The following is an 18,345-nucleotide window of genomic DNA, read 5'->3' as shown; positions in this document are numbered from 1 at the left end:
AACACCACAGCCAGTCATCCAATGAATGTTGTTTTGATATTTAACAAAATATAAGAGAGTCTGACTGACTACTTTCGATTTTTGGACCAATCAAAATTCCCTGACTTTTCCCTAATTTGAGGCATTTTTATCAAATTCCCTGACTTTTCCCTGATGGGCTGGGAACCCTGCAGGTTTAGTAGCAACATCACTGGTTAGTAGAGATGATAAACATGGTTGGACGGTGATGACTGTAGTACTGCAAAGACATGTAGATGTCAATCGTAGCTGGATGGTTCCGTGCAAAGATCACCTGAACACAACTCAGTTGAACAATTCAGGTGCCCTCCTCAAAATATACGGACTTGCATTGTTGCATAGGTTTCCAACAATCGGCGAGTCTTCATGAAAAATAGCCCTTGTTGCACTGTCACATGGAATAGATCACGAGAAAAGTTTGCATCACAGTCAAACATTTGTCTGCAAGTAAAACCAGTACCAGGTTGCAGTCCTTCGTGCATTGCCGGGGCTGGGGAAACGTTAGCTGCCTGAGGCTGTCTCTTTCAGTCTCTTCTCGGTCTCCCGCATGAGGTTGCACGCCGTCTTGTGCTTTGGCCAGTGCTTCACCTGGCATTCCCTGCAAAATCAGGAAGCGGAGAGGGGTGCACGTCACTCTTGTCATTTCAATAACCCTTTGCACACAGATATTCTTTGAAACAAAAAGTCGTAGTGTATCCTGCAAAAATGCACAGAAATCCTGAGGGCTGTATTGCTGTTACTATCAGGTTTATTTCTAATTCAGAAGTCTTGATAAAAGGCTTTCATTTTAACTCAACTAAGTCAATTTCAAGTACATACTTTTGTTACAGTCATTTGCATAATTTCATTTTTGCACTTTTGACGATTGACAACACATTTGGAAGAGTGGGAATGATTCAATTATCTTCAGCATTGCAACTGTGAGTGTTGTGACATAAATGCATCCAGGAAAAATCCATACAAGACCACCAGGTTTCTCAAATTCATCAGTTTATTGGTAAGCAGTTTGTAACTGGTAATCAACCCACTGTTTCATCAATCTAATAAAAACTAATTTTCATCAAATCCATACTTCGTGAGCAGCCAAGAAGGCTTGATAGTTCTAGACTGAATTTTAATCTCGTTTTGTAAACAAATATGCGGGAATCTGTACACACTGAAATGGTCACAATTTCTTCACATTTGTCATGTCTTGCTCTAATTTTCACTGGCCTGCACCTTCTTCTTCTTTTTTCTTTTTTTTTGCCACCCCTATCAATCAATCAACTACTATGGGGTGGGGGAACACATTCTGCTCTTAACACCCATACTGACATCTTAAGATAGAATAGAGTCCAATCATGAGGGACACACTCACCTCCTACAATACCACTCATTGCGACACCTGGAACACCTGTGGGCAGCCGGCGATCCACAGAGGGCGCACTTTGGTGGCTCTGCTATCAGAGACTCGAGCACATCAAAGTTGTACATATCTGCAAATCTATACAAAAAAAGAAAATCAAGTTAAAGACTGCAGTATACATAAGTAGGTATATTCTATTTACTTACTTACAAGTACTTATCCCTTGATTGCTATGATCGTTGGAGAGGCACGAGGAATAGTAAGCGGACGACTGTCTCCAATCAGCTCTGTCCTGGGCTGAGGAGGTCTGACGTACAGATAGCGCTGTCCACCCCTTCTCATTGTTCAATCAACTCTTTCTCTGCCAGCCACGGAAGCGTCCATGGCAACGTGAAGTATATTTTATATGTATGTATTAAAAGACCATTCACAAAGGCCAAGTACTTGTCGTACAATTTTGCTACGATATGGTTTCAAAGGCAGAGATTGAAAAATAGATGTGAGATTAAAGAAGTCCACTAACTACGAACAAAGTCATACTTATATAATACCTTTTATTCAAATGACACCCTCTGTATCCTAAGATCTGTATGAATAATCTCTTTCTCTCACTTAAACAGGCCTTAGCAAGCCTTGGATTAAAAGAACAATTTTGGAATTCAGAGTGTGGGTATTTGATTCAAGTTCATTGAGTCATTAATACTGGCAACTAGGGACAGCCTGGTGGTAGTGTCCCTGCCCAGATAGCAGTAGATGACAGGTTTGAATCCAAGTGGTTTTGTGTTTTCGACATGTATTTTAAAAAACTGTAGATCAGCAATAGCCATCTTCAAAGGCAGAGGGGGTAATTTGAAGAAAAAAGTCTTCTCCTCTCTGCATGAACAATCTCTTTCTCACTCAAAATAAAAACCGAACAAACAAAAGTCATTCCTACAGAAGGATATCCAAGACCCCGTTTACAGTGTGGGGCTGGGCTGAGCCGCGGCCGAGCCCAGCCCGTCAATTGCGAGGCCGGGCCCCGCAATTTTGTCCGTTTACATTGCCGGGCTCGGCCGCGCTTTTGATTCAAACCTTTCAATATTTTGTCGTAGTGGCGCTCTGCTTGTAAACAAACCCAATTTGGTATTGTCTGGTTTTCAGACCGTTTGCCAAATTAATTTCGTGGCGACGAAGTCGTTGATCGGGCAAAGGCTTTTGCCGAAGGAAAAAAATCCTTTGCAGGACAAAACCACCATAAATAAACTATACTAGTTTCGACGTTGAGGGGGTTAATATCCTGAACAGCGATATAGTACAGGCAGAGGGTTTGGAAGCCAGACTAAAATTGGCCGCGCATTTGGCCCAGTTTGCGTTTACACTGAGAAAAGGCCGGGCTCGGCCGCGGCCAAACCGCGGCCGAGTCCACCTCCAGAGCGTGGCCAAATGTGAGGCCAATTTTGGCCTCGCATTTGGCCATTTGCGCGTTTACACTGAAACGAAGGTGAGCTCGGCCACGGCCGAGCCGCGGCCAAGCCTCGCACTGTAAACGGGGTCAAAGGACACAAATGATTTGTGCATCTACTACATAACGATTACATAACAATTTTAGAGATGTGCAAGGGGAGCACTCCAGTGGCATGGCACTTAAATAGGAGCCGAGATGACTGAAAAGTGCAATCATATAAGCAGCAAAAGATAAACTCCTCCTTTGATGTACTCACAATTTAGCCTGCTCCTTCATGGCTTGGGAGGATGCATTGAAGCAGGTTTTCACCTGATGCTTGGCAATGGCCTTCCATTTGCCTTCATTCTCCCTCAGCAGTCTGTCTCGAATTTCTGGCACCTGCCCATGGAAAAGATCGCATGACAACTTTTTAGGCATGACCGTCTCTACGGCACTCCAATTCTGTGGGTTACTGTATATGCCATATTTTTAGCAAGTCTCATATTTCGAGAATGGGGACTTCCCGACAATTTTGCAAGTGGCTAAATTCAGGTTTGTGGAGTACAGTACTGAATTAAGAAATGAATGCATGCACGTCACATTCATGTCGTGATCAGAGTTCATATTTTCGTGCGTTTTTAAACTTGTGAACAGCCCCCGACTCACAAAATTCAGGAAAATAAAAACCTCACAAAATATTTGGCGTATACAGTAACTTGCTTTGCCTCTGGCTGTGGACAATCTTTGAGATGGAGATTACGTATTATATTCCCTCTGTGATTAAAACTTTACTGCTGGCACGATAATATTGCTAATTGCTGTGATCCGTGAATTTACAAAAGTACAATGTATCTTAAAAAACTGAATAGATGCATTCTATTATCAAGACAGTGATATTTCCTGGCAGCACAAAAGAAGGGGTTCAATATCCGCATATCCTATGCACAGCTCATTTTATAAAAAAAAGAACATCCAATGAATTATAACAAGTCATGAATTACTTCAATCAAATCTTTTAAAAGGAAGTTGGCTAATAAATGTTACAATGAGTGCAGCAGATATCTTCATCTAAACTCTATGTTGTGGAATCAAACAAAATTATATGACTCTGAGGATAATGACTGTCATAAAACTAACACATGTATTTGTTAATCTCTGATTTTATCTTTCAAGAGAATCACATGTTAGAAATGTAAATATTGAAATTTGGGTATAAAAACAGATTTTACTGTTCATGTTTTATCACCACATGATTGAGGAAGTCTTCTATTCATCCGGGGATGAAGGAAAAGCAAATATTTACATTACTTTGTTTCCCTGCGTTTTGAATTACCATAAATGCACTCAGGCTGTGAGAATCTTACAGCGAGCAAACGTGCGTTAGCACATGGAGTAGTATACAAATAATGCACAGGTGAGGTGCTTTAGTGAAGATGCAGCTCACTCTAGGGTATTTACAATAGTGTAACATGCATGAGGTGCAGCTAAGTGAATGTTGCACAACGCTGTGAATACCCGAGAATTAGCTGCATCTCCATTAATGTCCTGAACTTAAAGCTGTGCATTATTTGTTTAATAAAATGGTTCTCCTACTTTTCATTTACCTTTATGGGTAAGTATCATTCAGCTACATGTAGATTATTAATAGAACTTTCTCAAAAGGAAAGATGTCCGAGGAAATGCTCCAAACATACTAAACATAAACTTAGAACTTGTTTTATAAAGTGATTACAACTTCAGTGATTGAGTGCGTGCTTTTAACTGATTGAGTGCACACTGCTTTAAAGTATGCAATTGTGATGTCAGTGAGCGCAAGTACGGCAAGCCACAGTCATGCGCATATCTGAGAGCAGCCGTTAGTACTGGTCATTTATATGTGGTCAGTGGTAAAAACGTATGCCCACTGGGCATATTAGGCAAAAGGAAAGACTAGTCATGTGATTGCTCTCAGCCAATCATTTGATAAATAAAGGATCCATATAACCATTTCATAAAGAATGATAAGGATAGCATAAAAAAAAAAAGAATTTAGCTTGAGTGTGAGCAATAAAGACAACACATGGATAAACAACAACGAATTCTTTAATATGAAGGAAGGTGTATGATATCCAAGTCTACAACAAGATTACACCCCCCCCCCCCCCCCCCCCCCCAATGTTCTCACCTGCTCCAGCACGATGCCTGTCTTGGCAGGGGGCGGTTCCATCATTGATAGGTTGCTAAGGTAACGCTGGAGGTCACACAGGCTTGGGATCTGATCAAGTAGCACCTCAGTGAGGTGAGACCTCAGCTATGGGGTGAAATCAAGTTTTAATCAAGTTTTTAATCTTAAGGTATAGAGAGTGAACAACATGCAGGCAAAACAACAAAATATTTGGCTCATCTACAATACTCTCAAAAGACAAACATACTTTCCTTATTTAACCATATAAATTTACACATCCTTATTTGATCATATTAGCAGTAACACTATTGCAATTGTTGTCATGGTAACTGCAACCATTGTTTAAGTGTCTACTGTATTGGCTCTTAGTTCATTTTTGTAAATGCGCAAGACAAATTGCTTTGGTAAACAAATATCTGAAAATGAATGCACACTGATGAATGCCAAATGGACAAGGAAGCCTCTTATGTACATATATGTTAATTAGTCTACAGACTAAACATAAACCATGGATTTGATCGACTGAAACTACCTTCACAAATCTGTGCTGATATTCATTCATCCATCCATCCATCCATCCATCCATCCATCCATCCATCCATCCATCCATCCATTCATTCATTCATTCATTCATTCATTCATTCATTCATTCATTCATTCATTCATTCATTCATTCATTCATTCATTCATTCATTCATTCATTCATTCATTCATTCATTCATTCATTCATTCATTCATTCATTCATTCATTCATTCATTCATTCATTCATTCATTCATTCATTCATTTTTTTTCATTCATTCATTTTTTTTTTTTCTTTTTTTTTTGCTAGAGCCCGAGGAGGAATTTTCTTCGAATGTTAGCAATTCAGCTTTGTGGAGAAACCCTCCCCTTGTTGTTGTTAGTTTTTTTTTTTTAAGACTCAGACACAAATGTAATCACTGGATCACTGGCTACAAGCATTTGACATAACATACCTTGAGTATCTGACTCTTGTTGTGAGGGTTGAAGGCATACTTCTGCTGGCAGTCGGGCCCCATGAGGAGATTGAAGAGGGCGATCCAGACCTGGCCCTCCAGCCTCGTCAGGGTCAGCCGCTCACCCGGGGCCACCTCCTGCCACTTACCATCCACATACTTGGACAGCTTGCCTGCAGGGTGGGTTGTGGGTGTTGGGGGGGGGGGGGGGGGGGGAGTTGAAGGAACACAGAGGTGTTTTGACTATGATAGCAAGTCCTAATCTTTCTTTTCCTTTGCTTTGGTTTCTAATCTAGCACTTTGAATAAACACCAGCGCATTTTGACTGCGTCTGCGCAGTCAACTGGGATGTCTCCCTCAAGGCATCCTTGAGGGAGTTCACCCAAAACCTAATCAGCCCATTGATGCTTCATGTACATTATGTAGTATACCAGGGTCTAGTACCGCAACTGCGAGATGTGGAATGGACAATCAGAAAACATCTTGCCACCAATATCAACAAGGTAGTATCATCACTAAAGGGGGTATTCACAAAGGTGGTTTAAAAACCATGGTTTAAATTTAGTCAATGGACTACTAGGTAAAACAAGTGTGAAATAGGCATACCATACACACACAAATATCAACGTGAGGTTACTATTGGATGTCTGTTAGCGTATGTTGTCTGTCATGTGCATTCATGCAAAAAAAAAAGAAAAAAAGATCTGCATAAATCATGGACTAAATTTAAACCACCTTCATGAATACGGGCCAATGAGTCTAACTGAGCAATGCTGTGTGCTATCATGCAGTTCCCTCAAATAGGACGTAGTATAAACCCTCTGCCCCTCGGATGAGACATAAAATTGGGGTCCCATGTGTGAGAGAGCCACAACTCACTCACATAAACGATCACATTTTGCTTCTCCGTGCAAAAAGAGAAGGGTGTAAAGCAGATGAGGCGGTCAGCCCTAACCACACACCCATGCACTAGAAAGCAGGCAGATGATGCTGACCCTTATGGTGACTTACAATATTAAGCAAATTGTATCAACCAGGCACATTGCACCAAAGGAGAAGGAAGGCTCACTACAAACATCAAAGTAATTACACAATATTTTCTATCAAAACACAAACATTAACCATGAAAAACATGTCATTAATTCCATCATCATTATTATCACTTTCAGTAAGGAGGAAAATAACATTGGTTGCACGGAATATAACAGCAGCAGCATTGCAGAAGGAGAAGGAATTACCTTCCTCATATTTGGTCCACGGAGGGTCTTCTACCAGTTGAACCAGGAGACTTGGGATATCTAGGGTGTTGAGGATTCTTGTGGTCACACTGAGTGGGAGGCTGGAGGAAATGATATCAAATGGCAAAAATAATATAATTTGTTGTTGATGATGTTGCAGTTATTCTTTCACTTTAATTAAATTGAAAACAAATCACAAACACTACGAAAACACTTTTGCTGACATGCATGCATACTAAATAAACACTTCCACATATACACCTGCACACCCTCTAGGCATCAGATTCTATGACACAGTAAACAAGTATCTTTAGCTCCTGCATTTGAAATGTAGACATGTCATATTCAAATGCAATTCAATTAAAGACATCTGAGATGGTATGTAATATGTTGACACTCACATTCTGAAAGTCTACACTGACTAAGCTCTTTTAAAATAGTGTAGGTCTATATGGAATACTATTTCCTCATGCATTTTTAAACACTAAAACAGAAAAAAACAAACTAAAAGAAACTGCTTTCACCTTGAAAACTGGCATTCTGATCTGCAGTAGAATCCACACAGTAATTATAACTGCCACATTTCATCTAGCCATAAAGTGTAATAAATCACTGTAAGCAGACTATCAAACTTTTCTTCTTGTTTGTGTAAAGTTGGATCAACGAAAATCACTCACCTTGATAAATGGTCTGTGATGTATCTCAGTATAGATACTGCCTTCACGGCTATATCAAACTGCAGCTTTTGCTCCTGCCCCTTTAACTCCTGTGAGGAAAGATTGAACAAGAAGGAGTTGGATTTGATGCATGATGAGAAAAATCCTTTATCTTGCGAACCGATGTGATATAGAAATCTTGATAGTAATCATTAGAAAAAAAAATGCAACATATGACTGCTCTGTCTCCTGTAAAATTATAATTGTCTGGGACTGTTTCATTCATTAAACATCACGATGGTATTCTTTTCTTGTCTCTCAAAATCATCATCACTCTTAACTGCTATAATCCTTCCTAGTAGACACACAAGGTTTCAAGAATAATAAAGGAGAAAACAGATAAAACATATGACATGTTTATCTGCTTACCATCAATTTTCTATTTCATTATGCATTTCATGTCTCTATGACGCAAATGCTGTTGATATACAGATCTGTCACGGCTAATCCCAAGTTTTCTGTTATTTTTAATGATTACCCAAACTGAATTAAATGGCATCATTTGTTTGATAGTCTATACTTGATGGCATTTGTACCACATCCTGTTTTTTTTCCATAAACAATATGTCTTATTAGTATAAACTTGCCACACGGGTAAGAAAATGTGTAAATAACCTTCATAGCTGATCTTTCTTCTGCATGCTTGGTGTCCGGTTTTGATTCCACTTCTTCATGCATTTTTTGTTCTTGTCTGTTCACAAGGAATAAAGTTATTCACACAATCTTTTTAAAACATTATTAAGAGTTTTAGCAGTAAAATCATGTGAAAAATTTGTTCATGGCAGATGGAAAAAAGGAGATTATTTCTATGTAATGCCAAACTTATGGTAGCACACATGATTCATGAAATATTTGCTATTCATATCATAAAACATATCTGCTTTGAAATCTGTGCAAGCAAGGAATACATGTACAGAAAAAAAGAAAATCACACGTGGAAGATATATGTAGTAAATACAGACATCTCATGGGGAACCTTCTGAAACAAAAATATTTGCTTTTCCCCAAGCTTTGCCAGCTTTTGTTTTTGTATGTCACTATCATTCAAGATCTGCAACATTTTTCTCGAGTACAAATGTAGAGGGCGCAAACTCTTTACTTTCAGGACTACACATTGAATCATTTATTCCAACCAAAGGGATATTAAATGTATAATGAAAATTCTAATAACTGACAATGTGCAAAAAAACAAACAAACAAACAGCAGAAGTGAGCATTTATTTCTTCATTTTGTAAAACTGATAATGTCATCACCTCATAATCTTATTTGTTCTGTTAGATGAACTCTCATGTGGCTACTTTTTTTTTTCCTTTTCTTTCTTTCTCATGAGCTCCTCATGGAGACATCTGATTGGCATAGGTTTAAATAATAAAATCCTTTGATCTGTTAATATGATTGTTTGATTTGACAGCAGGGACTTTACTAGGGCACCATCTTCTCTCTTTTTTTCCCCATAAAACACAACAACACATCATCATTAAGAGTTCCAGAGATGGAGAAATTCTGCATAGCTGCAAGGTATTAAAATCAAATTAAAAACAATATTTTTCACAAAATATTATCTCTATTTTGTTTTTTCTTGAATGAAGAAAAAAACATACTAAATATCATGGACATGTCCTCATTGGCAGTTCTTCTTTTAACACCAAATTGTTTACAATCAAAATATTATGCGATTTCCTTTTTTACCTGGCTATTAAATCTGTGATTTTCCGATGACAATAATCCACCAGATCCAGGGCACAATCTTCAGCAGATTCACATGGCTCCTGGCAATAGGGGAATGAGCATCTATGAAATGCTTATTGCTTGAAATGGTCAATGATATGTGAAAGAAAACAGACCAACAGCATTTTCTATATCTTTCAGGAAATTAAACTATCTTAGCTACCAAAATATCAATTTATCTTAATTGCCAGATGATCTGGCTTAGGGGACATACATGGTACTCACATACAGTACCACACTTGTAGAAAGACAGAACTTTACATTATGTCGTCAGTCAATATTCAGTCTCTCTCCAATTCACGTTATGCCTTTGCAGGGAGGTGAATTCCACCTCCCTGGCCTTTGTAAAATCTCCTTTGTGTCACGTTCGTAGCCTAGCCATTAATGTACTTGCACTGAAATGTACAAGGAAATATATAGAATCAGGAAAGTGCAAAAGAATGCAGCTTACCTTATGATACAAGACAGTTTCCAGCAGGTTTGCTAGGGTGGCCTCGTGGTACAGTGTCATGTACAGAGGGAAAGTGGTTTTGGGTTCAAAGTTCATTCTCTGGATGACAGAGAAGACTTTCTGTTTCCAAACTTCAATGGCAAGTAACTCCTGAATCAAGGTGGGAATCTGCAAGAGAAACACATGATTTAATCTTTTTAGGTAGAATGATCGCTTTATACGAGTCTACAATTATTTTCTTTCTCACACACTTTCAGCAAAAGTATTCTTCTGCCAACAGGTATCTGGAGAATGCAGGTGAAAAAGCATTTCAAACAGTGTTGTTCAAGCAACTGCATATACACAGTGCATACTAAACTTTCGGTGACTCAATGTACATGTATTAAGTGAGAGTAGCCCAAAGGAGAATGTGGCAATGAGTGAATACAATGAATGAAAGTAAAAGAGTAATGAAAAACTGAGCAGCATGGATGGTTACTAACAACCCTCTGCATCATGGATTTAACTACATGGTGTTTAATGGGCACCATGAAAGAATCATCCAAGCCCCTTGAGTGCTCAGTCGCCAACATGATACTCATTTTGCTTTGTGTATGAATATAAGAAACGTCTACTAGTATAGATCACAATGTCACCAAAAAAACAAACACATTAACTTCATGACTCTGTTTGATAAATCAGAGCTATCATATTTTGTTTGTTTGCTGTTGGGGTTTTTTTCTCTTTTTTTCTTTTAAGTTTGGTCTGTTACTTGTTATGCAAGTATAAGGTATATATGTGATATTTAACACCCTTTGATTCAGGTCTCTTTGAGTGCAAAATGAGGTTTTTAATGCACGAAACTTGTTGTGAGATAATGATGGCTTTCAGACTATCAACAATGCATGTGTGACATTCATGTCACCTCACTAATTTCTATACAGCATAGCTTGTACTCTTTCTGACAAATACATATCTTTCCTGCCTTCTTCTGTAATCTTCAAAGGGCTATAAATGCAGCCTATCAAGAAGATGATCCTGACTTGTGTGCTTGTTTTGAGAAGGAATGTGGTCCTACTCGGAGATTGTTGTGAAATGGCCCATACGGAGATTTCGGCATTTTTGATTGAGTTAGAATTAACCAAGGAGCTGGGTAGATCATTCCACTCAGGGATAGATCGTTGCACAAGTCTTGAACATATGAATGACTAATTGCTAATTCTGTCGGTAAGTGAAAGCAAGCAAATGGGGCAGTAAGGAGAGCATTGCACCTTTTCATACGTCATGAGCATCTCTTTGACGAATTCATCCTGGTTGCTCGAGGCATGTAGCACTGCTTGCATGTTGAGTTTCTCAAGATATTCATGTTGTTTCATCCAGCTGAACAAAAAAAAAAAAAAAGAGGAAAATTTTAGCAAAATGCATATTATTTCCAGACTAACATAGTCCAGTCTTCCATGGTTAGTGTGTTAGTAGTAGTAGTACTTCAGTCGATGAGTGAAACAGATTGTCTTAAAAAAAGAAATACAATGTAAGCATTTAAGTTACAGAGGCATGCAATTTCCAGTCATGAGACACACCCAAGATATTGCAAGAAGCGAAATCATGTGCATATATGCCGATTTAATGTATGCTGGTACAATCTTCCTAGCAAGAGGACAAGTGTGAGAAATGACTGAGCCAAAGTTATTGGCTTTAATACGACTGACAGTCATATGTTCTTACATTTATCAAAACATGAAAAGTGCCTCTAGATTAAGATGCTCTGGAGTACCATCATAGTATATACAACTGTAGGCTATAGCAGTAGATGGCATCAGAACATGGACCTGGATTGAATATGCTGAAATACATGTGCACTCTGGACAGAGTATCACTGTCAGCAATGAGCTTACACCTGAGCTTCTACTTTCAAGCCTGCAGGCTATTAGCTATTACAGGGCTCTCCCTAGACAATATTTAATAGCTGAATAGTATTCTTGTAAGATGCATGATGATTGATGGGACAACGCAAGTCTGTGTGGTAAGCGACCATCCAGCTTGTCTGACTGACCCCAACCCAACCGGTGTGGTGGTGGTGTCTAATTTTAAATTGCATCCTCAGATCTTTGCTACAATCACATCCAACAAACACAAACCAAGTCCAAAGTTATCCTCCTCGTAACCCTGCAGTGCTGCCACCATAACATTTTAAGCAGTAAGCACATGTACAGTAGAAAACCCTAGTGACAGATTTGTGCTCGGGCCGGTGAGGTTAACCTGACAGTTTGGTTATCCTATTAATTTACTACCTTTTCCTTATTATTTCTGTTGACTTGATGCCTAACAGTTAGAGGATACCTACACGACTGTATCTCACAGAATTTTTTCCTTTCGAAATAAATAGTCCAAAGAGGTCTCTAAGGATTCTGCCATTAGACTCAACCCTCGACCAAAATTCGGGGGGGGGGGGGGGGGGGGGAGGCAATCTCAGAATGATGTCTTGGCTCTTGCTTGCAGGACCATCTGGGCCCCATTTCATAAAAAAAGTTGATGTGATAGCAACTCTTGCTGGAATGGCAATTGTCAAAGTAACAACAAGAATCCAGCTTCCTGATTGGCTGTTGCTGTGGGAAGTTGCCATTCCAAACATCTTTTATGAAATGGAGCCCTGATCTTCCATAAGAACTAACGGGAGAATCATACGAGTATTAAAGGGCGTGTACAGTTCTGGTTGAGGTGAGGATTTAGCTTTGAACGTTTTGTGAGATATTCAGAAACCACTCTATGAGATGTCAAAAAAGCATGCAATTCTAAGGGGTAGATTCTATCAAAAGTTTATTTGATGAAAATCGGTTTTGGAATGGCTGAGATACCCAAAAACAAGGTGAAACAAAGAGATTCTAATAAAAGGCGTGGCCTGTCGCCTTTTGATCACTTTTTGGGAAATCTCAGCCATTTGAAAATAACTGTTAAGTGCTAACTGTTACTGTATAGCCTCATATAGGGCCTACAGTGAAGTTCCTTTGTAAGACGAAAAAGCTCAATATAGATCTATGGGGAGGGGGACAACTGCTTCCCTCATCTTCCCCTCCCCTTCTTTGGTTGCAGTTTTTCACTCCTACCCTAGCCATTACTAGCATTAGCAAGTTTTAGAAATTTGGCATCTCTGAAGCAAACTGGAACATACATGTACTTCAATGCATGGGACTGAGTTAATTGGTTGCCTGTATAAGAGTAGGCTCTCAATCTACTGGAACATCGAACTTTATCGTCTGAACTCGCTACATTACTGACTTACTTTGCACTTCCAATGTCTTGAATACGATACACTTGAAGTGCCTGTACATACGCCTCAGCTTCAACCGCGAGTAAAACGGGCTGATTTGAAGTGTCAGACGCCATTTCGGACAGTTGTTCCTTCAACCCGACGCGTCCCTGGCAACTCGTTAACTTTCGATCGATCAATTATTTTTGATCGATGGTATCCGAAATCGATGGTATCCGAAACCTATACAAATTTCCCTCTTTTTTTTTTTTCTTCTTTTTCTTTTAGACTTTTGCACTCGTATTTCAGGCCTGTACCAAGTCTTCTCGCAATTTAATTTGCAACAATTTTTATGCTCTATAGCCTGAGGAAAAAAACAAAACAAAACAAAACAAAACTTTAAGGGGTGATATAGTGTTGGTTGAGATGGGACTTCAGGTTTCCAGCTTTCTTTTTTTTTTCTTTTTTTTTCGTGAGATAATGAGAAAACTCTTAGGAACACCTCTAGTAATTCTTAAGAGGGATTCAAAGTTTATTAAATGAAAATTGGTTTTGAAATGGCCAAGATATCCAAAACAAAAGGATCCTATGAAACAAAAGGTGGGACCCACCATTAAAGGACAAGTTCACCTTCATAAACATAAGGATTGAGAAAATGCAACAATATTAGTAGAACACATCAGTGAAAGTTTGAGGAAAATTGGACAATCGATGCAAAAGATATGAATTTTTAAAATTTTTGTGTTGGAACCGCTGGATGAGGAGACTACTACAGCTTGTGAGTCATATGCGTACAACAATATAAAGAAAATGTAAAAGAAAATTCAACATATTTTCACTTTTTTCGCATAATAAAAGAGCACTTGACTTGCCTCTTTCTAAAGGCAGGGGGAATAATATTACCCATAACATTTGTCGGTAACAAGTCAGGGGAATGTGTACTTTTTTCAAAAGATGGAATTTTGTGAAATTCTCTTTATATTTTCCTTATATTGTTGTACGCATGTGACATCTAAGTTATTCATACACTGCAGTAGTCTTCTCATCCAGCGGGTACTGCACAAAAACTTCAAAAATTCATAACTTTTGAACGGATTGTCTGATTTTCCTCAAACTTTCAATGATGTATTCTGCTAATATTGCTACATTCTCTCAATCCTTATCTTTATGAAGGTGAACTTGTCCTTTAAGATCGCTTTAATTTGCCTAATTTGTTCCTTGTGTGTGTGTGTGTGTGTGTGTGTGTGTGTGTGTGTGTGTGTGTGTGTGTGTGTGTGTGTGTGTGTGTGTGTGTGTGTGTGTGTAGTGTGTGTGTGTGTGTGGGTTGGTGGTTGTGGGTGTGGGTATGTGGGTGTGGTTTAGGTTTTGGTGAATCGGGGGTTGGTGGGATGGGGATTTGATTTGAAGAAGGATGATTATAGATTGGATGAAAGATATTGGAAGGATTTAATACTTAGGATAGATGTAAATTTGTTTTGGTTGGGAGGGGAAGGGTTGCATTGAGTTTTTTTTTGAATGAATGATTTCATTCTAGATTTGTATAATGTATTTGATTTTTTTTAAAATGTATATGCCCTTGTAAGTGAGAATGAGTTACATTATTCAATATATTCAAGGGATATAGGTTTGGTATATGTCAATACTTTCTTGTGAAGAAATTGTCAGTAGGGTTGATTTATAATCAAGTTATGTTGAAGAGAGATATTATTTGAAGTTTAAATTGACAAATGGATTTGTTTGTGTTTTGAATTGCATTTGTACTGTTTTTGTTCATGTTACACCAGAATGAGTTGATTTATGAATGATTTGAATGAAATCAATAAAGATCAAGGAAAAAAAGTGTGTGTTTGATATCAGACATTCTAAGACAGATTTTCATCAAGTATACTCTAAACTCCTCTCAGAATATGTATGCTTTGTAACATTCCATAAGTGGTTTCTTAGTTTCTCACAAAAAGTTAAAAGCTCAATCCTCATCTGAATACCGTCTCTTTAATATTGATCAACATATTCTTACTTCTATCTAAGGCTCTTGGTGTGGGACATATATCTATGACATTAGTGTAATACTAGTACAATTATTATTACGTGGTATGTTTCTGATGATGTGAGATTATTGATGTCTTCCCTCAGATGATGCATTATTCTTTTCAGCATATGGGTGAATTTTCTCATGACAGATATTGGTGAATATTCATGACAGCTATGACTTCTAATTCCTCAGATTTAGCTATTTGACTAATGAAAGCAAACATTTGCAAAAATTATGACAATGTATTCCCAATGTATTACAGCAATTGTGAAATAATCAAGGCATCTTTCACATCACGGTGAAATTATTACAGGATCGACTATATAGATACTTTGAGTGAAGTACATACCGCCTCCCCCTTTTTTTGATCGAAGACATCTAGCTGATTAATCTTGTGAATATGTGCACCGCCTTCATACATGTGACATCATGAGGCTCATTCTCAGATGAGCTGCCATATTACATAATATAATTGTAATAACAAAAATAATGATAAAGTACATTTATAATGCGCCATATCTATCATCTTAACACTGCTACTTTCGGTGCATGAGAGCCTGTAAGATTCAACACATGCTGTGTACAGATAAACAGCTAATAGTACAACCCTTCAAATCCAAACCATATCAAATATTACATATTATATTTTGGACCAAAAATTTGTCTTCCATTGATTGGTTAAAAGAGCTTCACGTGATTATAGGTATTTTGAGCTATTTTAGAGTGTTGGTGTGTTTGACACTCCATGAAGAACTATTTGCAAAATGACGTCACTTTTATGATGACATTTTGCAAATAGTATATTTGCAAAATGATGTCACAATCACCCTTCTTTACAATCAAGTGTACCCGTCCGCATCCGGTCCCGAATGCTAGTGTTCAGGTTTGCAGCGGCCATACGAGCGCTTGGATACATGCGACGGGCAACTCTGGCAGTGCCACGGCTACTACGTTTTTCAAATTCCGATCTCTCGCACTGTTGCGTATTGCAGGCGCTGCGCTGCCGCCGCAGTGCGGCTAAGCCTATAGACGGTCTATAATGATTTTCACTTTTTATTCAAATTTTTGATCCAAAATATAAAACAAATATACTTTGCCTAGTTTCGAGTTTCTTGTTAAAACTATGGGCCTCGGTGACTCCAAACTAGTACTATTCACTTCGGGGCTGCGACCCTCAGTGAATAATACTAGTTTGGAGTCACCGAGGCCCATAGTTTTAACAAGAAACTCTCAAGGCCAAGTATATTTGTATACTAATTAACCAAAACTACAAAACCAAAATACTGCCATAATTCTATTAGAGAAATATGTGATCATCTTATCCTTGTCAAGATAATGCATATGTGTTTTCTAAGAATAATCTTCCAGGATATTGGTAGGACTCTCTTATAATATGTAAAGTGATGATTTCTGTGATTTATGAATACACATACATGTATCTGCTCTATTATATCCAGGGTCTAAGAATCCATTACATAAGTCATAGGAAGTACTTCATCTTATCTTTGATCTCCCTCACCCCTCGCTCGTGTCTCCTTCTTTCTCTCTCTCACTCTCTCTCTCTCTCTTAAAAAAAAAAACCAACAAAAGCCATACATGCACATAAAAACATTAATTTTCTCAAAAAAAAAAAATCAGGAAAATTCAAGACAGGAATCTGTGCCAAGTTTCCTTTCTTGGCATGACATCAAAATTATAAGAGCATGAGAAAAAAAAAACTTGTGATCTTTGCATTCATTCACATTTTTGCTGTGTTTCAATAATCTAGCTTGGAAGGGAAGGGTTTGTAGTTTAAAAAAAAAAATTGTTGTCCAAACCACTGAGATTTTAAATTGTGAGTTGAATATACTGTAGTCTTGGTCAAGACCCAAGTGCTACATGTATTTGGTGAAAGCTTGATTGTGAAACGACACCTTCATAGACATGTGGATTGAGTAAATGCAGCAATATTAGTAGAACACATCATCGAGAGTTTGAGGAAAATTGGACAAGCCATTCAGAAGTTATGAATTTTTTAAGTTTCTGTGCAGTCACTGCTGGATTAGAAGACTACTACAGCTTGTGATGTCACATGTGTACAATGATATAAAGAAATATAAAAGAAAATTCAACACATTTTCACTCTTCTCACTTAATAAAAGGTCCCTTGACTTCCCTCTTTCAGAAGGCAAGGGGAATAATACTACCCTTAACATACGTCAGTGACAAGTCAAGGAAATGTACATTTTTTTCACAAAGTAAAATTTTGTGAAATTCTCTTTATATTTTTCTTATATCTTTGTACACATGTGACATCATAGTCTTCTCATCCAGCAGTGCCTGCACAGATACTTTAAAAATGTATAACTTTTGAATGGATTGTCAGATTTTCCCCAAACATTCACCGATTGTGTTCTACTAATATTGATGCATTTGCTCAATCCACATATATATGAAGGTGAACTTGCCCTTTAAAAATGCTCAAGCTTTACACCTTCTAAAATGCTAAATTGTGTAGGGTAGAGTAATGACTTAGTTCCCAATCAATACCACATCACCCAACATCATTTTGTCATAGATCAGTGAGAGGTGAGTGAAAAAATGCACAAGAAAACTTTTTCTTCTACATTTGATGAAAAAATATCAACAATATCATCATCTCCAGAGTAATCGGGCTGTACGCAAGGTTAAATTGTATGTTTCGAAATATGAAGAATTATGATGGTGGACTCATCTCATGTATGTATGCTTGTTTATTGTATGTAGGTTTGCACGACTGTATTTGAGTAATTTGTTGTTGTTGTTGTTGTTGTCTACATGTTATCAGTGAAAAAAAAAGATTTGTCTTTAAGAATGAACAGACACAATATCATTATTCACATCAAATCATCATCTATGACCATGTGCCCACAATCACACTTATTAGAAAACACATAATACACGTATACACACACACAGACACAAGCTCTCTCTCTCACATAACCATTTACACACAAGAACACATACAATTGTATACACACAGACATGAACAATGAAAGTTCCAAGAGA

General features: G+C 38.0%; 1 protein-coding gene across 1 annotated transcript; it reads right to left on the bottom strand.

Moving 5' to 3' along the window:
* Positions 1-519: 519 nt before the first annotated feature.
* On the bottom strand, positions 520-13,446 carry LOC139731118 (zinc finger MYND domain-containing protein 10-like). The gene is made up of 12 exons (XM_071641999.1): positions 13,320-13,446; positions 11,311-11,419; positions 10,061-10,228; positions 9,571-9,650; positions 8,496-8,571; positions 7,842-7,930; positions 7,165-7,265; positions 5,927-6,099; positions 4,951-5,076; positions 3,064-3,185; positions 1,376-1,501; positions 520-616 (listed from the first exon to the last, which is right to left on the bottom strand). The coding sequence occupies exons 1-12, from the start codon at positions 13,421-13,423 to the stop codon at positions 520-522; spliced, it is 1,371 nt and encodes a 456-aa protein (XP_071498100.1). The 5' UTR covers positions 13,424-13,446.
* Between the last annotated feature and the right edge of the window lie 4,899 nt (positions 13,447-18,345).

The sequence above is a fragment of the Diadema antillarum genome, unplaced genomic scaffold (assembly GCF_040938485.1).
Source record: "Diadema antillarum isolate AM-2024a unplaced genomic scaffold, OU_Dant_1.0 seq00000358_RagTag, whole genome shotgun sequence".
Classification (NCBI taxonomy): Eukaryota; Metazoa; Echinodermata; class Echinoidea; order Diadematoida; family Diadematidae; genus Diadema; species Diadema antillarum.
The sequence above is the reverse complement of the archived record's forward strand: the minus strand, read 5'-3'. Positions and strand labels throughout refer to the sequence as shown.

Bases quoted from the DNA above. Each gene is read 5' to 3' on its own strand.
- LOC139731118 (XM_071641999.1), bottom strand. From the start codon at position 13,423: ATGGCGTCTGACACTTCAAATCAGCCCGTTTTACTCGCGGTTGAAGCT. The intron at 5,077-5,926 runs GTATGTTATGTC...TTCACCCCATAG, and splicing joins ACAAGAGTCAGATACTCAAG to CTGAGGTCTCACCTCACTGA. The intron at 3,186-4,950 runs GTGAGAACATTG...TTCCATGGGCAG, and splicing joins CAGGCATCGTGCTGGAGCAG to GTGCCAGAAATTCGAGACAG.